The sequence below is a fragment of the Suillus paluster genome (genome assembly GCF_016628075.1).
Source record: "Suillus paluster strain FC165 chromosome Unknown EDB91scaffold_8, whole genome shotgun sequence".
NCBI classification, from domain to species: Eukaryota; Fungi; Basidiomycota; class Agaricomycetes; order Boletales; family Suillaceae; genus Suillus; species Suillus paluster.
In genome coordinates, this window is record NW_024537568.1 from 975,452 (window position 1) to 994,610 (window position 19,159).

Here is a 19,159-nt window from a genome sequence, read left to right on the forward strand (position 1 = left end):
CTTCATTCTATTTGGTCTGCCTAGGCCTACGGTAGACTAAGTATGGGAAAAGAAAGCCGGAAACGTAATACCGTGAAAGTTTTGACCGACAGGGGGTCCATACACACTGTCGTAATTTGTTTCCGCTCTCTTTTGTCTTGAATACATTCACCACCAGCCGATTCTCTTAACTTCGGTTGCATGTCACGCAGAGTTATTTCAGTAGTCCCGAAATCTGCACTTTCAAGGATCTCGTTCGGGCTACGTCATGGCCCAGCAATTCTCGCTTTCGCGGGACGCGTTCAGCCGCACATCAGCAGCAGGCATTTACCAGCAATACCAGATTGCTATGTGCGGAGCTACGCTTCGCAGCCTCCAGGTGGTGCAGGTGGTGGTGGTGGTGGTGGATTCCCTGGGTTTACGTTCCAGCAACAGCACCAGAAAGGAGATGCCCTTAAAGAATATGTAAGTCAGTTTTGTCTTACCGTCAACATATCCTTTCTCATGGGCCTCAGAGCGTTGACTTAACGGAAATGGCCAGAAATGGGAAATTAGACCCTACCATTGGGCGTGACGATGGTAAGCGAATGCATATAGCTATATCTTTTACTTCCTTTGAGTTCAGTTTCGTGCAGAAATCCGCAGAACTATACAGAGTGAGTCCTACCTCGCCAATTTAAAATAATGATGCCAACATTCCAAGTATTGTCCCGACGCACCAAGTCTAATCCTGTAGTAAGTTAACCCTTGTCTCATTTCGGACGAAGACTAGATAAGTTTTCTAGTTGATCGGTCCCCCTGGTGTGGGGAAAACGGCTATTTTGGAGGGTCTCGCAAGCCGGATTGTTGCTAAAGAAGTACCAGAGGTACGCTCATGAGCTTCAGAGCTCGCGCGTGCGCGATAACTACTCACGAAAATTCCATTTAGTCTTTGCAGAACAAGCGTGTCTTGTCGATTGACCTGGCAGCTATCATGGCTGGCTCCGGGATTCGCGGACAGTTTGAGGAGAAATTTAAAGCCCTCATCCGCGATATTGAGGAGGAGGTGAGCCACTACCCAATTCCGAACCTTCTGTTTAGTTTCATTGAATTATTCCTAGGCAGGAAATGTGATCTGCTTCATTGACGAAGTCCGTGAGTAACCTTGCAGCCTGGTCCTCGAACAAAGTTGAATGTCGCTACTTATTAGATTCGCTTTTCAACCTCGGAAAAGCGGAGGGAAGCATTGATGCCGGCCAGATGATCAAACCTGCCCTAGCTCGCGGTCTCCAACTCGTTGGAGCTACAACCCGTATGTAGAACTTTTCTTTCAAGATAGGATCTACTACAGTCTCTCCTAGCCAACGAATACAGGAAGACGATTGGCAAAGATCCAGCTCTTGAGCGTCGCTTCCAGCCTGTCTCGATCGACGAGCCAACTGTCGAAACCACCATCTCAATTCTGAGAGGACTCAAATCGCGTTATGAGGTTCACCATGGTGTTGAAATTGCGGACAGTGCTCTTGTGACAGGTCAGTGAATCTTTTCACAACGTCTTTTTAGTGCTCATGCAAGTCTTTACTAGCTGCTGTTTATAGCGCACGCTACATATCAGACAGGTATCTGCCTGACAAGGCAATTGACCTTGTCGATGAGGCTGCTTCGGCCCTTCGTCTTGCTCAAGAATCAAAACCGGCTGAACTGGAAGCGCTTGAGCGCGAGATTATGACCCTTCAAATTGAGCTCGAAAGTTTAAAGAACGAAGTCGATGTTTTCAGCATCGAGCGCAGGACTAAGGTTGAGGAAGAGTTGCGCATAAAGAAGAAGGAGGCGCAGGAGCTCACTGCTATTTGGCAAAATGGTGCAATCCATCCCACCTTAACAAATGTAGTAGTTTCTAAATTCATCCCCAGAGCGGGCAAGACTCGATCGGATCAAGGATCTCAAAAAGCGACTGGAGGATGCAAAGCATGAGCTCGAAGTTGCTCAACGTCACGGTCAGTACGACAAAGCATCCCAGTTGCGCTTCGGCACAATCCCCGAGCTCGAACGACAGCTCCCGCAGGACAGCGAGATAAAGGACGACGCTGAAGAGGGACCTCTATCAATGCTGCATGACCGCGTTACGAGCAACGATATCGCTCGCGTTGTTGCGAAGGCCACAGGCATCCCTGTCCAGAACCTTCTGAAAGGTGAAAGAGATAAACTCGTTCATGTTCGTATTACTGCCCGTCTCCTACCTGGACTATCATGACTCTTGATAGATGGAGGATGCCCTCAAAGAACGAGTTGTCGGTCAAGATCATGTTGTCGCTGCGATTAGCGATGCTGTCCGCATTTCACGTGCTGGTTTGCAGGCACCGAATAGACCTGTGGCTTCGTTTCTATTCCTTGGTCCTACTGGTGTTGGCAAGGTAAATTACATGCTTGGCCTTGTCCGTCACAATTTCTGACTGTATGAACCCTTAGACCGAGCTAGCAAAGGCACTAGCTGGATTTCTTTTCAACGACGAACAGAGAGGACTGTAAGCTTGTCCAGGGTATTCTTTCAACCTTAGATTGAGCTCACGTAAAATTGCTAGTATCAACATTAATATGTCGGAGGTTCGCAATTTTAACATTACCCTGCGCTGTTCCACATGACTCGTTTACGCAAATCCACAGTACCACGATCGACACACGATCTCAAGACTTATTGGAGCCGCTCCGGGTTATGTCGGTTTTGAAGAAGGCGGTTAGTTGTTCCCCTACGTGCCGTTTAACCTCATCCCTCGTCTGCAGGTCAGTTAACAGAAGCTGTTCGACGCAAACCGTATGGTAAGTTGTTCCAGGTGTAGTACTTGCATACCATTAATACAAACCCACAGCGGTCATTTTACTCGACGAGCTCGAGAAGGCACACAAGGTACTTCGTCTCTACTTTGACAGTTTGAACTGTGCTTATAGCCGTTTTTCACGAAGGATGTGGCCATGATCCTTCTACAAATACTCGACGAGGGCAGCATTACTGATAGTCAAGGCAGAAAAGTAGACTTCAAGGCATGCAATTCATTGTCGATGGAATGAAGCACACTTACTTCCTCTTAGAATACCATCATCTGTCTCACGAGCAACCTCGGTAGTGACATATTAGTTCACAGTTCGTCCTGCGATTCAGATGGTGTCGTCACAGAGGAAGCCAAGAATCTCGTCATGGAACGCACGACGGAATACTTCCCTCCTGAACTTCTCAACCGCCTTGACTCAATACTTGTTTTCAACAAATTGTCTCGCCGGTCGATTCTAGACGTTGTGTCGCTGAGACTGAATGATGTTGTGTCGCGCTTGAAGGACAGAAGGATCACGCTCAACGTCGACGCAGAGGCCCGCAACTGGCTTGCCGAGAAGGGTTATTCAGAAACCTATGGAGCCCGCGCGATTGCTCGCGTCGTGCGCACCAACGTGCTGTTCCCTCTTGCGCAGAAGTTGTTGAAAGGGACTATCAGGTAAGACTATTATGTCTCTCAATAATGTTTTTCGAATATGCTGATGATCAAAAGAAACGGCGATGTTGTCAATGTCACGGTCTCTGAGAGTGATTCCCTCGACATTAAAGACAATCACCCTCCGGACTCTAGCATTGTATTGAGAGATGATCATGATTAAATATTTCATACACCAGACAATGCTAGTAGTTCTAATGTATTTCTTATCTAACGATGGAGCGTTTGTTCCTGCGAAAGGATTCGTGTCGAGCAGTTCTCGGAGCCACGGTGTGCGCCACGAGCTCCACTTGAGCCCTCTTTCTTGAGCACGACTGAAAATTCTCGCTGGTCTCTCTCACTTGACGACCGCGACGTGGCCCATGTGCGTGAGCGCGTTGTCTCGCCGTCGCCGTCCATTTGTTATCGCGCGGAATTCAGATTCACTGCGGTGTCCTAAAAAAAACCTGATTGGCAAACCCCTCCGAATACTTCAGAGTAAACTCCGGATTGCCCTTGCCAGCTAACTTCTCAGACATCGCTCCGCATTGTAAATCAAAGTCATACGTGTCTGCGTCATGGTTTGCTGCGCAACCTGCGAGTCCGTGTTCCTGCCCTTCAGATAGGAGATGTCCATATATGAATGGTCGACACTTCAAGTGCAGTGGATGCAATAAAACTACAAATACAGGGAGACGAGGAATATATACAGACTTTCATTAACGATTGAAAACCGAAATAGTGGGGTATCAGAATTAGAGCAGAAAGATTATCCGAGACGAGCTTTCTTCGCCATCTTTGCCATTTTGCTGGCGGTGAGTTTGCGTCCTGTTGGAATCCCCTTCTGGCCTTCCTCTTCAATTCGCTGGAGGCAAAAATCAGTCACATCCATGGGCTTTCGTGGTGTTCCTCACCCTCAGCTTGAAGGTGCACATCTTAAAGCCTTTCTTTCCGTCCTTCAGCTTAGCCTGATTTGCATCAGTGATGTGTCATGACATAACGGACAGAATTAGCACCTCATCAACAACATACAGTCCATCGTAACGATAACTAAATGAGCGTCAATAAAGCAAGCGAGCGAGCGTACTTCCCTTACCCTGTGCTCGGAGAATAAAAGCTATTCTCATTCGCTCCGCGTACAACTCGCACAGGACGCTTGGTTTCAAATGAGGTCTACTCGGGACATTGAAATAACCGGGAATGACTGTCACAGATGAGATTACTCACGAGCAAAGCTTTGTTAGGTGCATGATCGAAGGACTGGTCGCGTATTTGATTCTGCATTACAACAGTTTATAGGTTTATAGGACGAGGCCTTGATATTGTTTGCTTACTCCATCCTGATCTTGCCCACCTGAACAGGAGTTAACCGTTAGGGGAACATGAGGGAGCACCGATCACACAACGACTAACCCGAGCCAACATATATACTGAACGAAACAGAAGTCACATCAATATATGGGGTGCTCAGCCAGCAAAGGGAGCCTTGATACGTACATGGTATTTCCGTTGTCGACATTATCCTCGTACCCTTTGGACAAGCATATGGAGAAAGCACCGAGTTCTTGATCCCCATGTATGCCAGCTTGACGCAGGATATGTACGCCTGATTTAGCTAAATCATCTCTACGAATACATGGGCAGTGTGAATTCGTTGCGGTATCAATGTCCTGTGCACTCACTTTGATGGGAATGTGGCACCAACCGCCACACCACTGATATGACCAAACGTTCGTCCATCGCTAATTGGCAAACGCTGCATAAAGTTTTTTTATGAACAAGGTGAATTTGAGCTTACTGCGATGACATCATTCAAGCCGTGTCACAGTGGTCGTTCAGTACTCAGTGCAAGTACTTGGTGGGTTCAACTGTGTATAATTTGATGACACCAATGAATGACATTAAAGGTCCTGGGGTCCGTCCTCCTGTCCCAGAAAGTCGGTCCGTCGGTCCGGCAAAGTTCAACGTACTACGCAGGACTTTCTCGACGTCGCACGTTGCGTCAAATAACAACTCGACATCCAATTGACATCGTATGAAAAATTGACGATCCTTTTGATGGGGTTTGCAGTACAGTCCTGAGATGGGCGAAAAGATGTATTCATGAAGTATCTACACTCAATAAAATGTGTCTGACTCTGAGGTCAGGATGAGCACGAGAAAATGCCTGAGAATGTATGGTAAGTGCCTGCGAGGCAAGCACGCTGCCAGGACGGTTGCCGTGAATTCGTGGCTGCTGGCATTCAGGACTGCAAACCCGAGCGGAGTTAGGACCGTCAATTCTTCGACCCGAAGCTGGAGTCGTCAGAATTTCGCGGAGAACCACACATGTACACTTTGTACGCGTGGGATCAGCACGTTCGGACTAGAAAATTGACGGTCCTCAGGTGATAAATTTGCAGTCCTTTCGAATCCTGCTCGGCAACGCTCACCAGGACTCCGCACAGTGGCGAAACGTAGTGCAAGCTCTCCGCAGCGCGAACGCACCGCAGGAAAAGCTTCGGAAGCTCAATAAAACTACATCTTCGACCGCTATACCCACCCCGACCGTCCCTAGAATTTTACATCCACAGCTCGTCCCAGATGCGACGCCTCGAACCACCACCTCCGCCAGACGCGCCTCCTCCGCTTTTGGCAACACTTAGGTAATCCTGTGCTGGACCGCTCCTTTAAGTATTCTTGCCCTTGCCTTAATGCCTACAAACTTGCTACAAGGAAGCTCTGAAATTTGATCCTTGGCACTTCCTTTCACTGATACTTTAACTTGACCTTGACCTCGTGTGCGTGTGCGTGTGACACGAAACTAAACGCGCCAAGGGTCTAAGTGCATACAAAGAAAGAGAGTTTGATATTCGACGTGGATGCAATAAAACTACATACGCAGGTAGACGAGGAATATGTGCAGACTCACTTACATTAATAATTGAAAACTCAAAGCATAGCCTGAGTGAAGTATCAGAACCAGAGCAGGGAGATTATCCGAGACGAGCTTTCTTTGCCATCTTTGCCAATTTGTTGGGGGTGAGTTTGCGTCTTGTTGGAATTTCCTTCTGGCCTTCCTCCTCAATTCGCTGGAGACAAAAATTAGTCACATCCGTGGACTCTTGTGGTGTTCCTCACACTCAGCTTGAAGGTGCACATCTTAAAGCCTTTCTTTCCGTCCTTTTCTTTGGCCTGAATTGTATGAGTGATGTGTCATGACGTAGCAGAAAGAATCAGCACCTCATCAACGACATACAGTCCATCGTAACGAAAACTAAATGAGCTTCAATAAAGCGGGCAAAGAGCAAGTGCACTTCCCTCACCCCGTGCTCGGAGAATAGAAGCTACCCTCATTTGGTCCGCGTACAACTCGCACAGGACGCTTGGTTTCAAATGAGGTCTACTCGGGACATTGAAATAACCGGGAATGACTGGCACAAATGAGATTACTCACGAGCAAAGCTTTGTTAGGTGCATGATCGAAGGACTGGTCGCGTATTTGATTCTACATTAGAACAGATTATAGGGTTTATATAGGACAAGGACTCAATATTGTTTGCTTACTCCATCCTCTTGCTCACCTATATATAGGGGTTAACAGGGGATTACGAGGGAGCACACGATGACTAACCCGAGCCAACATATATACTGAACGAAACAGGGGTCACATCAATATATGTGCGCTGAGCTAGAAAATCGAGCCTTGATACGTGCATGGTATTTCCATTGTCGACATTATCCTCATACCCTGCGGACAAGCATATGGAGAAAGCACCGAGCTCTTGATCTCCGTGTATGCCACGTCGGATTACGACATGTACGCCTGCTTTAAATAACTCGTCTCTACGAATATATAATGTGAATTCGTTGCGGCATATCAATCATGTTCTGTGCATTCACCTGGTTGGGAATGTGGCGCCAACCGCAACACCACTGACATGTCCAAATGTTCGTCCATCGCTGATTCAAACGCGACATTTGCATGACGTTTCGTGAGCAAGCTGAATTCGGGCTTACCGCAATGTCATTATTTAAGCCGTGTGTGTGGTATAAGTTATTGTATAAGTATTGGTACTGAGTTCACCGTCGTAGTCCCGTACGATTTGATGACCAATCACATCAAAGTCCAGGTGGTCCGCAAAGTTCAACTTACACAAGCTTGTGCTGCAGAGGACTCCTGAATCGACTATTGCGTTAAAAAGCAACTTAACATCGCGCTACTTTATTCCCGCCCTTGCCGACACCTACAAATTATTTTCTCTGAGCCTTGGCAGCCCCCTTCGCTGAGAACTTGATGTGCGTGTGCGTTTAACACAAGAAACTTTAACTAAACATCAAGCTTGTCGCGTAGAATCGCATAACATACCTACAGCCCCGAAGGGTATGTCAGATTCAAAGCGAACGCAGCAATCAGGTTCGTGTAATTTGCCCTACTATACTTGCCTCGGCCCTTGCGCTTCTGCTCAGTCAACTTATTGCAGAGTCGAGAAAGCGAAACGCTTCAGATCTGGGTAGCGAGTCTGATGACAGTGGCTCCAGGACGGGTGCTCGTAAATTAGCCAAGAGTGAGCCACAGTTGCTGTGTGTAAAATTCCTTCTGACGCGCTTATACCAGTACACCCGTTTTTTACCAAACCAAGCGCCAGCAGCTCGACGGCGTCAGTTATTTCAATGGCTCAAACCTTCTCTAGGTCCGAAGCGCACGTGTTTGCATGGAATCAATCTGACACCACAAAGCACACCGAAAGTGGCTGCATTCGACCTCGATGGAACGGTGATCAAGTCAAACCACAAAAATCGAAGCAAGGAAGCCGCGCTGCACTGGGAGTGGTGGAGAGCTACTGTGCCTGTAAAGTTGTATGAATTACATCAAGAAGGGTATGTCTGAAGTATGCCAAACCAGGCCATGACTCAATCTTCGCAGATACTCGATCATATTGATATCTAATCAAGCATTAAAGCAACGACAACTGGAGGACTGGAAAAAGAAGGTTTCCCTAATCTCCGCTGCCGTAAGCCCTGATGTACCTTCCCTAATGCGTTCATTGTAAATGAGAGCAGCTTCCCAGTGTACCTTTCCGATTGTTCGCTGCGTCTGCCAAAGATGGGTTTCGTAAGCCTATGCCCGGGATATGGGACGAGCTTCAACGTATCTTTGCGGTAGACGGTATTCAGATAGGTGAGTGGGATAGGAACAGTGGGAGGCATTGCAGTATCTTATGTGCGTCACTTTCAGATAAAGACGCTTCATTCTTTGTTGGAGATGCTGCAGGCCGTACGAATGACTTTGCATCGACCGACAGGAAATGGGCAGTAAACATTGGCATTCCTTTTTATACCCCAGAAGTGAGAATCATTTTCTCGAAGTTTTGGTGGCATGTTGAACCTCTTCAGGAATATTTCCTCCAACTACCCTCAGCACCGTATGCCCTCCCTGGATTTGATGCTTCCAGTCTCCCTAAGTGTTCGCTGCTTTCTTTGATATTCAAAAAGTGCTCCACAAGTTAACACATCAAGCAGTACCGTTACTTGATCCCCCCACGGCCAAAATAATTCCCGATGTTGCAGGGACGGAGCTGGTCGTATTTTCGGGCTTTCCGTGCCTAGGAAAATCGTCCTTTTTTCGAAGGCATTTTGCGCCTGCTGGGTATACCCACATCAACCAGGATACACTAGGTAGCCGTTCCAAATGCGTAAAAGCGGCTGAGGTGGCACTCAAAGCTGGTACAAGCTGTGTAGTTGGTGAGTGCGAGCAGTTCTTCTATGAACTGATCAAATACATGACGGTCCGTCAGATAATACCAATCGAGATATTGCAACTAGAAAGTACTACTTGGATCTTGCCAAGAAACTGAAGATTCCTGTTCGGTAAGTCTTTGCTAACTGCGTCTACAGGAAGATGACGCTTTGTATCAGATGTCTTGTGTTCATTGGTTCAATAGATCTAGCGTGGCACAATAACCTCTACCGTGCCTATGTTCACCCTTCGATAGAGGTAAATCTAAAGAACCTCTGAGCTCTTTCAAGTGCCTGAATCTAACCTCCGTGATCTAATTAGTCGAGACGCAACATCCTACCCTACCTTGCCTTCATAGGTTTCAGGGACAACTACGAGGAGCCCCAACTGACGGAGGGTTTTTCAGAAATAATAAAAGTTAACTGGGTACTTGAAGGGGGCGAAGAAGAACGGAAGAGATGGAGTATGTGGCTTCAGATTGACGGCAAATGAAACTTCCAGAATCCATGCGTATTTATGGGCTTGAGCATCTAGCTACTAGTAGAAGTGTACCCCATATTATTGCTCAAAGTAATAAAGTTGTGAAGTGCACACGAGCAGTTTAGTCTTCTTGTTGTGCAAGTCCACTCAGGTTCTTCGTCGCGCTTCAAAGTGGTTATTATACATGCTGAATGGCCAGGTGTGAACGACTCACTGGACAAGCGTACCCAAGATATCGATTGCATCGATTCTGGTAGTATCGTGGTTAGATTCGACAAGGATCTTGTTCGGTATGTCATAAGGTCAACGTCCCCGCATGGGATAGCCAGACTCACGTGAAGCGAGTTCACATGGTTGAACTTTGTAGGGTGAAGGGGAATCAGCTTTACTGAGCCCTCTTTCGACACCTGATCTGCCTTTAACTCGATGACCTGGGTATCTTCCGAGTCCTCAAAATTGGTAAAGTCGATAGCGGAGCAATTGATGCGAAGCCTGAGTTTATCTGGTCCTCGCTCCTGCGCCTGAAGGACGAGTGATCGTACACGGACTGCCTGGTTGAACTGCCACGATGTGTCAATGCTGCTCAGAGCAGCGTGATGTGAATACTACGTACCTCGATATTTAATAGTAACTGAGCATCTGCATCACTGTCAAGGTATGAAGGTGACGTGTTTCGTGCTTTTGAGGAAAGTATGGACTGCAAAGTGTGTTCGTCTTGCTCATTCAAGCTGTGTGCTTTGGCGATGTGCTCCAGAAGGGAAGTCTAGAGATCCAGCCAATCAATCAGTTACGGACTGGGGCGCGAACGATTATTTTCTACATCTTGCATGCCGCTTCTTGAAGATGCCATAGTGATGAATGGGGGATGTGTATAACAGTGTCACAGTATTAGTGACAATACTGCTTGCTATGATTCTGAACGTTCAGGTAGCTCATACTTAGTTAGTAACATAGCCAGGCTGCAAAACATCGACAGCAGATACATGCAATATCAATATCCAGAGTGTTCAATGATCAGCCGAGAAGCCAATGATAATAATTAAGGACGGGCGACCATCGGGAAAAAGGACAGCGAACATGATAGCAATCATCCAGGGTTACTAGCAGATAACACATTCATCTTTGGCTTGTTGTCGTGTTGGCCGTCCAACGTTGGAGCGCTTATTACCCATACGCTTCATCTCCGTCAGCCGGTTCATGGCTCGCTTGTTCCCTTGCGCTATACAAAAACTTGAGACAAAAACAGTGCGGAGTCAGGGCACTTGGACACACCTGCTGCTCTCATATACCACCTCTTGGCGAACTCAATATCCTGCTTGATTCCGATCCCCACCTCGGCATAGTACCCCACAGCATATTCTGCTTTGCTCAGGCCCTTGTTGGCAGCTTTACGTGCCCATAGATACGCTTCAGAGTCACTCTGCTTCAAAACACCCTCACTCCCTGTCAGATACCATCCGCTGAGAGCCAGCTCAGCCTCGGAGTCCCCTTTCTCTGCTGCCTTGGTGTACCATGCTATTGATCGCCTAGGATCAACAGGACATGTCAGCGTGCCGTACTCGTAACATTGTCCGAGCTTGTACTGGGACTGTGTATAACCCAGGCGCGCAGCTTGTTCATATAGTGACTTGGCATACGCGGGATCGTGAATAACCAGTTGCGAGTTTGGCATTTCGTGAAGCATGGCGAGTTCATGTAGTGCATGTGGATTTTCCTCGTCGGCTTGCTCCGCAGCCCGTTTCAACCAGTTGATAGCTTCTCTTGGGTTCTTCTGCTCTCCCAAAGACCCAAGTAGAAGAATCATGCCCAACTTGTACATTGCGGCAGTGTCACCCAGTGATGCTGCCTTCCGGTAGAACGCAGAAGCCCGTTGTGGATCCCGTCGTGTGCCTGCTCCAATTTCGTTACAGACAGCGACGCGGTATGAAGCTGCTGCGTGATTCTGTTTTGCGGCTTGTAGGTACAGGTGATACGCACGCTCATGGTCCACTTGGAGACCCAGAGAACCCGTCCCGAAACAGTTGGCTAAGAAGAACTGTGCCTCGTCATAAGCTTCCTTCTGCTCCTGCTAATCGGCGAACCGTCTTGAGAGATTCTTGGACGAGTAAGTCACGATACTTCTTCACAGCCCGTTGGTCCTTGGCATCCGCTCCTATCTTCTTAGCAGCATCTATCAGGTATTTTGCATACAAAAAATGAGCTTCTGGGTCTGGATCAGCCTTAATGCGCTGTCGGTACTGGTCGATGTACTCCTTCGTGAACGGGGGGGCCGTGAGATCAACTGCCTTCGTTTTCCTGGTGCGTGGATCAACTGATGCGGAGGTAGCAGAACGTTGTAATGATGTAGGCCGAAGCTCGAACTCGGGGTCATCCAGCCCTTGGGCCACCGACGAGTTAGGAGGGGCGCCGTAGGGCAACATCCCAGGACTACCGCCATAAGGTCCCGAACCGGGGGGAGCAAGATAAGGTGTAGATTGGCTTAAAGGAAGTGATACCTGGCTTAAAGGAAGAGATACTTGGCTTCCATACGCAGGACCGGCGGGATAGACCGGCATGTGGTGCTGTGGTGGTGGTAGACCCATACCAAGGACGTCAGATGCGGCAGCATATAGATGATCATATTCATCCGGATGAGAGGGACCGGGGTGCGTAGGACCTGGGCCAGGAGGATAGTAGGCGGGAGGCAGACCAGTCTGTGCACCCTGCCGCCCAACTTGAAACTGTCTCTGTGGATATGGTGGGGGTTGAGAATAAGGTGTAGCGGAGCTTTCTGAGGAAGGGTATCCACTCGGCGCAGAGCTTTGATTGTCGTAATTATACATATCCACGACATCTGTATCCGCGGAGAGGCTACTCGTCTCGACGGCATCTCTGTATCCGCCACTATGGCGATCACTAGAGTAAAGTGAGGCTTCATCGACTGTGTGTGAACGTTCGGCTGGTTGTCGAACTCGTAGGGGACGGATAACATTCACGTTAGGCGCTGCTGGTAACGTGCTCGCATATCGCGGCGGGTATGGACCACGGTGACCGGGGGAGAGGGATTGCATTGACATGGAAGTTCCTGCACGAGGAGCAGGGTCAGAGCTGTAGGACATTGCGCTTGTCCCACGCGGCACGGGATCACTCAAGCGCATTGCGTTTATGCTGTCTACGATAGATGAGGGATTGAAGTTGGGGAGTGGCGGCACGTCGTCATATTCTGATCTTTGACTGTGGGAGGGCAGGGAAGGAACGGAGAGATTGGGGTGTCGCGTGAAGGCTTGTTGGGCAAATGACAAGACAATGAGCAACGATAAGGTACAGAGCACTTGAAATTCACCGACCAGGGTTTGGAAGATGGTTGTTTGCACCATAGTAATCAGCAGGATCTTGTGGTGCGTACTGTGCCGGCGCCCAGTGTTGTTGACCGTTTAGAGGTCTTCCATAGTAATTGTTATTCCAATGCGCACTCTCGACGGGTAGGTGATCTTGCGAACCCTGTTCGGGCTGGTCATAGGCCAACGATGAGTCGGGGTCGGACATGATTAGAAGAGCAGGAGAAGAAGTCGACAAGTAGCAGAGAAAAACCTGACGAAACAAATGTCTTAGTAACTGAGGAAGACTGAGCGGAATTAAAAACCTTGACAACTGTGAGGTGACCGTAAACCGCAACGATGCAGAAACTACGCCAACCAGCAAAGGCAGGCTGAAGCCAGGAGGATGCCAGCAAGACTACTTACCTTACCGAGGTTGTCCGAGTACTAAGATTTCCCAGGGCAAATGAAGCAAAAAAACTAATCAGAAGTGCACGACAACATAACACTCGTAATAATGGATCAGATCATGCAAGACAGTGCGCTTCTATTAGCTATGCGGTCACCTCCATCGCCTGAGTTGTTTCCAGCAGCACCGTGGCTGGAACTTCAGCCCCCTCTTCCTCTTCCTTCGTCAGTTCCTCGCTTCCCACAATTTCGTCTTCTAAAGGCTTCATCTCAACATCTTGAGGGTCTCCTTCTGGCTTCGAAGGCACATTTTTCCAAACCCACTTCTCCATCACCCGTTCTATCCGCTGCCTTTCCACCCCATCTTCGGTCTTTCTGACCTTGATGATCACATCTCTCGTTTTCTCCACAGTCGCCTGTTCCTCCTCATTCTCACCTTCAAACTCTTTGCTCCAGTCCGTCCATTCTCGTTCCCACCCGTCCGCCGTCTTTGGGGGGTGAACATTCACAAGCCGTTCGCCTGACTCCCGGGGTAGTTCATTGACCACATCCCATCCTTGGGGTTGGAAGTTCCTGAACTGTACGCCCACGGTTGCACCAGCAGGCGACCGCTTTCGTTTGTGACCATTCACCATGTTCTTCTTGATCGGGCGCCCGAGGTCCTCGTCGTCACTCGTCGTTCCTGCTGCGAGCCGCACACGCCACCTCAGCTCACGGGCCATCGCTGGCGCGTCCTTGACGCGATCACTTGGGACGTTTTCCTTGGCTTCTCGTTTTGCTACCTCCGTCCCGCGCTCCATGGCTTGCGACTCTGACACGAGAAAACGAGCAAGAGCTTCAAGAGATTCCAGAACGCGGGGAGGAAACTCTTCTTTCGATTTCAGGTCTCGCAAGTATTTGTCGCCTACGTACCAGCAGAGCCTAGATAATCGATGCTCAGAATATTCGACAGAAATGAAGAAAGAATCTGACTTGACAAATAATGGAAATCTGAATTTCTTAGGCACATGCGTTGCCTTCTCGATGTCTATCACTTTTAGTTCTGTATGATAGATTATAATGTTCAGCGTCAGTTAATAGTATGAAAAAGCGTCACAAGAAGCCAACGCACGCGTTGCCATGTTATAAGAGTGTAGGAAATTTCCGCCGAAGACTAGAGAATCTACAGGAGTGTGCTAAAGGAGCAGTTAACTTTCGAAGACGACCACGTTGGAAGTGCTCACCACAGCATGTATCCACCCGGTTGGTATTATCATCGTATTACCTGTGTGAAGAGTGACCTTCACGACCTCATCCACCATGTCGCCTAGCCAAACATTGCTTTGCAGCTCAGTCCCGGACCATCTTTCGTACGCTTGTAGATTGGCTGGTGTGGGTTGTATGAAGTAGAATACCTGGGTACAAGTTCAACCTGTCAGCCAAATCGAGTCACAGTTTAGAGACCGACCTTGCATCCACTAAGTATATGATAATAGACTGACGAACCAGCAAAATCTACGTGCCAATCCTATGGCCGATGTTTGTAGCAGTCACCCACAAAACACAATAACCACTCACTGTCCACGCCGAAGCAACGCCCATGAGACAATACAACTGCACCTTTGGGTATGCATGTCCCTTCCCTTTGCGTGTGCTTGGCCAGAACTTTTCGACCCAGTCCAATTCTCTCACCAACCTTGGGGGTAACACCTGGTCTGCAAGTTTCGTCCCTGAAATCTCCAACGATATCACGTTACGGATCTTGTCTCGTTTTGAAGGTTCTGTATTATAGTACTCAGCCCAACGCCCTAACGTCCATCCAGGCGAGTTTGACTGTGTGGCGACATCTAAGCCACACATCAGCAACGCATATGCTGTGTAATCAACACACTCACCAATGACCTCCACAGGCGTTTCGTGACCAACTTCATTTGCCACGTCTTGAACTGTGAATTCGGGTGGAGGCATCTTCATTCTAAGTCCCTCCGGATTCTCCACCACGATTGGCTCACGCATCGCGGTCTCGTCGCTCTCCAACCATTCCAGGCCCACGTCGGCGCCCTTCATTCTTCTGAAATTGTCGTCCTTGATCTGCTTGCTCTGAATGACTCGTAGCCATCTGCTCGGGTCGGAATCGACTCCTGCGTTGAGGCTCGCGTAGTCTAATTGTGTACGCTTCCGTGAGGACTTGCGTGCAGGTACCTTAAGCGTCATCACACGCGACGGCTTCTCTGTCATACATGGCCCACAAAACCTGTTTTTATGAGATTCAGTGTTAAATGAACTACACACAGTTGATTCACGTCTAGTGCGCACCACTTGTTAATTAACTCAAGGTCACTACTGTCTCCCACACATGCCCAGTGGAACCAGATCTTGCAAGCATCACAACGTATCCAGCTGTTCTTTTCTCCATGTACGCCTTCTCTGCATGATGGGCATACATCTTCATCTGCCTTGGTTGGTGCGGATTCCGCCAGCGTGAGCTCTGGTTCGTCCTCCATTGGAGTCAACGATGAATGTGACGAGCTTGGCGAGCGCTCTGGTGACTTCTGAGCTGCTGCACGTGTAACGCGTCGTCGACTTCGAGCCATCTGTTACTTGAAATATCAAGAAGTGTCGCCGAAAAACCTGAGCAGACGTTGCGAGCCGAGTCGAAGGAATTTCAGGAGTTGAAATGATTATGTAATATTTTCTATTTAAGGATGAGTGCTTTGAGTTGTGGTTCGACATGTAAGTATTTATTTACAGGTACATCGATATTGACTCTCTTCACGTCGAAATTCGGAGGTGAGGCTCGTCGCAGACTCTCGGTATTAGACAAGATAATTATGCCGTTTCGTGCTTCGATGCTCAGCTGTCGCTTTAATTGCATATCCTGCGTTCATGCATCTGTGGTTAAATATTTGCTCTCCCAATCGGCCTGACGTGGTACAACTTAATCGTGATTTCTATTGACGTGCAGCAAGGTACAAACCATTCTATAAAGAAGCCATCTTTCTTCCACAATCAAGTCACTTCTCACTAAGCTCGGCTACACCAGGCAGGATCTGAATGACAATGAGCTAACTTGGATGTCTGCGACGAGACGCTTGTAGTTCTCACCTTGCCTTCCAACAACTCCAAGCTAGCACCTCCACCTGTGCTGACGTGACTTATTTTGTCCTCAGCGTTGTATTGCGCTGCAACTGTCGCAGTGTCCCCACCACCGATGATGACGGTTGCGCCCCTCTGCGCAGCCTCGACGTTTGCGTCGAGAAGAGCTTTTGAGCCCTCTGCAAAAGCAGGGAACTCAAACACACCAGGAGGACTGCGGATATTGAGGTAAAAGATCGCTCTGTGAATTCTTACACGCACCCGTTCCATAGGATGGTCTTGGCCTCGAGTACCGTCTGGCGGAACAGCTCGCGGCTCTTCGGGCCAGCATCAAGGCCCATCCACCCATTAGGAATGCCTTCAGCGACAGTCGCGGTCCCGGTCTGCAAGAGAAAGTCAGCGCCACTAGCAGACCAAGTGCGAAATACACACAATGGCATTTTTAGCGAACTTATCAGCAGTGACGAAGTCGACGGGGAAGACGAGTTTCACATTGTTCTTCTTTGCCTTCTCGACAAGGGCTCTAACCTTTTCAGAACCAGCTTGGTCGAAGAGGGAGTCTCCAATCTTGGATAACGCCGTAAGTTATCACACTCTATCAAAAGTTTCACGGGGAACTCACGGACGCATTGTCCAATGTCTTTGCGAACGTGAAGGCCATACCACCGCAGATAATCAGAGAGTTAACCTATTCAAGCAAGTGCGGAAAACCAAAGCGATGAACGGCCGATCTGCGGCCGAGCGAAAATCACACCACCCACCTTGTCCAACATATTCTCAATCAGCTGAATCTTGTCAGAGACCTTGGCACCTCCAAGAATAGCGAGGAAAGGACGGTCAGGGTTCTCAAGAGCCTTTGCGAAGTACTCAAGCTCCTTCTTGACAAGGAAGCCTGCGGCTCGTTGGGGCAGCTTAACGCCGACCATACTTGAGTGAGCGCGGTGAGCTGTGCCAAAGGCATCGTTGACGTAGACATCGCCCAGTCTTGTAAGGCCCTCCCTGAACTCCGCAACCTTGGCAGGGTCGGCCTTAGTTTTTGTACCATCTTTATTCTTGACTGAACCCTCCTCCTCGATATGGAAGCGGAGATTCTCGAGAAGGATAACGGAGCCAGGTTCGGCAGCGTTGACGGCCTTTTCGACGTCAGGGCCAACGCAGTCGGGAAGGAAGGTCACGGGATTTCCGAGGTGCTTCTCGAGCTCACCAGCGACGGGTTTAAGGGAATACTTCTCAACAACTTTGCCATCTGGGCGGCCGAGATGGGACATGAGGACAATAGTGTTCGCGCCTACATGGATCGAACAATTAGAACGGCAGTCCCCGCATGCATAAATAGCACTGACCATTGTCGAGAGCATATTTGATGGTGGGCAACGCCGCCACAATGCGCTACAGTCCTTTCAGCAACAGCATACGGGTGACGAGGGGAGTGCTCACAGCGGGGTTAGTGATTTTACCATCTTGCATGGGAACATTAAAGTCAACGCGGATGAGGACCCGCTTGCCCTTGAGGTCGAGATCTGTGATAGAGAGCTTGTTCGAGAGGGACATGGTCGTCGTTTACTAAGGATCAGTGGGGCGATGATGAAACGAATTCGATTATCATTATTCGATTAATGATTTAGTACTAGTGTGATTGTTTATCTTATCAGAACAGATAAGGCGTTCATTTCCCACGTCAATCCATGGACTGTCCATGGACTCCTCCAGATCCATTTTGTCCGCGGCTGTATGGTTTCCCTTGGTCGCGTCTGCTGTCGACTACAATGGCTGAGTCCTCCACAACAAACTCCCTTGGCCTTGATTTCAATAATCTTTCCATAAAAGACACAGCTGAACCTCCTCAATCCGATGCAGATGGGTCACAGGCACCAGAAAATCAGTCAGTAGATGTGGAGTCAAGGGACGTGAAGGAGAAGAAGAAGCCTTATGTGAACACTGAGCGCGTCAACACGGGCGGAGCGCAGAGGGTATGCAATGTCGGGACAGTACTTACGCTATGTCCTAATAACCGTTTCCTAGGAGAAAATCAGTGAAGAAGCGCTTGCTGAACGGATGCAGCGTATCAAGGAGCAGAACGAGAAGATTAAACAACGCAGAATTGTGAGTAACTCATGTTCGCACATCAATTAACCAACATAGTATGATCAGGACGTACAAGCGGACGAAGACGCATTCAAGAAGACGCAGGAAGCTGACCGTCTTCGTCAAGTCAAACAGCGCAAAGTGCAGAATGGCGTTGACCGCACCCGCGAGCAGAACGCTCGGAGAAAAATGGACAAGATGCAGAATCGTGAATGGGACTCTGGGAAGTCCACAAGTGACTGGAAACAGGCGAAGAATCCTGTTCCAGTTGATGGATCCGAGGCTACTCCCAGTTTCTCGCCATCTGAAAACAGGGGAGGAAGAGGCCGGGGAAGTGGAAGGGGAGGACCATCGAGAGGCCGTGGGCGCGGGCGCGGAGGTCCATCTGCAGTCGGATTTGCCAGTCCAGCCAATCGCACTCAGGTTGCTGTCGCTTCTTCCTCTACCAACGAGGCTACTCCCGTCGCTTCTGAGGAGCCTGAGGCAGTTGGAGTTGCTTCATGATCCAGGACTTTTTCTGCTCTGTATGGATACCATTTGATTTGGCTTATGACTCGGATGTTGATGACCTGTACGACTCATGCTTCTTGAAATCAGGGGCGTTGTTGACTTATTGTAACACATGACTTATCCTCACCTGCATCTTTTCTTAGCTCCTTGTTAACATTTACAATATG

General features: G+C 48.7%; 9 protein-coding genes across 9 annotated transcripts; 3 read left to right on the forward strand and 6 right to left on the reverse strand.

Moving 5' to 3' along the window:
- Positions 1-91: 91 nt before the first annotated feature.
- On the forward strand, positions 92-3,728 carry EDB91DRAFT_1112791 (P-loop containing nucleoside triphosphate hydrolase protein). Its single transcript, XM_041317822.1, has 20 exons — positions 92-444; positions 495-558; positions 615-635; positions 683-714; positions 765-845; positions 908-1,024; positions 1,080-1,113; positions 1,169-1,270; positions 1,320-1,490; positions 1,544-1,819; positions 1,872-2,173; positions 2,223-2,372; positions 2,428-2,483; positions 2,541-2,562; positions 2,623-2,692; positions 2,740-2,775; positions 2,826-2,863; positions 2,920-2,997; positions 3,046-3,443; positions 3,498-3,728. The coding sequence occupies exons 1-20, from the start codon at positions 181-183 to the stop codon at positions 3,601-3,603; spliced, it is 2,418 nt and encodes an 805-aa protein (XP_041181167.1). The 5' UTR covers positions 92-180; the 3' UTR covers positions 3,604-3,728.
- A 242-nt stretch (positions 3,729-3,970) lies between these two features.
- Positions 3,971-5,304, reverse strand: EDB91DRAFT_1344806 (SRA-YDG). Its single transcript, XM_041325818.1, has 10 exons — positions 5,218-5,304; positions 5,102-5,161; positions 4,917-5,045; positions 4,833-4,849; positions 4,754-4,773; positions 4,647-4,697; positions 4,516-4,592; positions 4,436-4,469; positions 4,334-4,387; positions 3,971-4,284 (listed from the first exon to the last, which is right to left on the reverse strand). The coding sequence occupies exons 1-10, from the start codon at positions 5,229-5,231 to the stop codon at positions 4,189-4,191; spliced, it is 552 nt and encodes a 183-aa protein (XP_041181168.1). The 5' UTR covers positions 5,232-5,304; the 3' UTR covers positions 3,971-4,188.
- Positions 5,305-6,394: 1,090 nt separating this feature from the next.
- EDB91DRAFT_1244940 (SRA-YDG) lies at positions 6,395-7,429 on the reverse strand (the record flags this gene model as incomplete). The annotated part of the gene is made up of 9 exons (XM_041322475.1): positions 6,395-6,490; positions 6,540-6,593; positions 6,642-6,675; positions 6,725-6,801; positions 6,856-6,906; positions 6,966-6,982; positions 7,033-7,244; positions 7,302-7,361; positions 7,419-7,429. 9 exons carry the CDS (start codon positions 7,427-7,429, stop codon positions 6,395-6,397), a joined length of 612 nt encoding a protein of 203 aa, XP_041181169.1.
- A 355-nt stretch (positions 7,430-7,784) lies between these two features.
- On the forward strand, positions 7,785-9,630 carry EDB91DRAFT_1079231 (polynucleotide kinase 3 phosphatase-domain-containing protein; the record flags this gene model as incomplete). Its single annotated transcript, XM_041315104.1, has 10 exons — positions 7,785-7,815; positions 7,883-7,966; positions 8,093-8,279; positions 8,326-8,413; positions 8,463-8,580; positions 8,638-8,865; positions 8,895-9,143; positions 9,197-9,269; positions 9,318-9,396; positions 9,460-9,630. The coding sequence occupies 10 exons, from the start codon at positions 7,785-7,787 to the stop codon at positions 9,628-9,630; spliced, it is 1,308 nt and encodes a 435-aa protein (XP_041181170.1).
- Positions 9,455-10,593, reverse strand: EDB91DRAFT_837140 (DUF1000-domain-containing protein). The gene is made up of 5 exons (XM_041328569.1): positions 10,439-10,593; positions 10,232-10,381; positions 9,954-10,178; positions 9,833-9,900; positions 9,455-9,782 (listed from the first exon to the last, which is right to left on the reverse strand). Exons 1-5 carry the CDS (start codon positions 10,466-10,468, stop codon positions 9,740-9,742), a joined length of 516 nt encoding a protein of 171 aa, XP_041181171.1. The 5' UTR covers positions 10,469-10,593; the 3' UTR covers positions 9,455-9,739.
- Positions 10,510-13,342, reverse strand: EDB91DRAFT_1112836 (uncharacterized protein). The gene is made up of 5 exons (XM_041317823.1): positions 13,241-13,342; positions 12,945-13,188; positions 11,721-12,880; positions 10,891-11,683; positions 10,510-10,837 (listed from the first exon to the last, which is right to left on the reverse strand). The coding sequence occupies exons 2-5, from the start codon at positions 13,141-13,143 to the stop codon at positions 10,719-10,721; spliced, it is 2,271 nt and encodes a 756-aa protein (XP_041181172.1). The 5' UTR covers positions 13,144-13,188; positions 13,241-13,342; the 3' UTR covers positions 10,510-10,718.
- EDB91DRAFT_1112838 (JmjC domain-containing histone demethylation protein 1) lies at positions 13,343-15,966 on the reverse strand. Its single transcript, XM_041317824.1, has 8 exons — positions 15,618-15,966; positions 15,197-15,555; positions 14,880-15,148; positions 14,770-14,829; positions 14,546-14,716; positions 14,434-14,497; positions 14,295-14,364; positions 13,343-14,243 (listed from the first exon to the last, which is right to left on the reverse strand). Exons 1-8 carry the CDS (start codon positions 15,893-15,895, stop codon positions 13,469-13,471), a joined length of 2,046 nt encoding a protein of 681 aa, XP_041181173.1. The 5' UTR covers positions 15,896-15,966; the 3' UTR covers positions 13,343-13,468.
- Positions 15,967-18,002, reverse strand: EDB91DRAFT_1112839 (phosphoglycerate kinase). The gene is made up of 9 exons (XM_041317825.1): positions 17,835-18,002; positions 17,741-17,786; positions 17,159-17,685; positions 17,020-17,085; positions 16,830-16,964; positions 16,659-16,780; positions 16,407-16,611; positions 16,279-16,351; positions 15,967-16,224 (listed from the first exon to the last, which is right to left on the reverse strand). Exons 1-8 carry the CDS (start codon positions 17,946-17,948, stop codon positions 16,316-16,318), a joined length of 1,251 nt encoding a protein of 416 aa, XP_041181174.1. The 5' UTR covers positions 17,949-18,002; the 3' UTR covers positions 15,967-16,224; positions 16,279-16,315.
- A 161-nt stretch (positions 18,003-18,163) lies between these two features.
- EDB91DRAFT_1047352 (uncharacterized protein) lies at positions 18,164-18,986 on the forward strand (the record flags this gene model as incomplete). The annotated part of the gene is made up of 3 exons (XM_041313319.1): positions 18,164-18,367; positions 18,420-18,500; positions 18,549-18,986. The coding sequence occupies 3 exons, from the start codon at positions 18,164-18,166 to the stop codon at positions 18,984-18,986; spliced, it is 723 nt and encodes a 240-aa protein (XP_041181175.1).
- Positions 18,987-19,159: the final 173 nt, after the last annotated feature.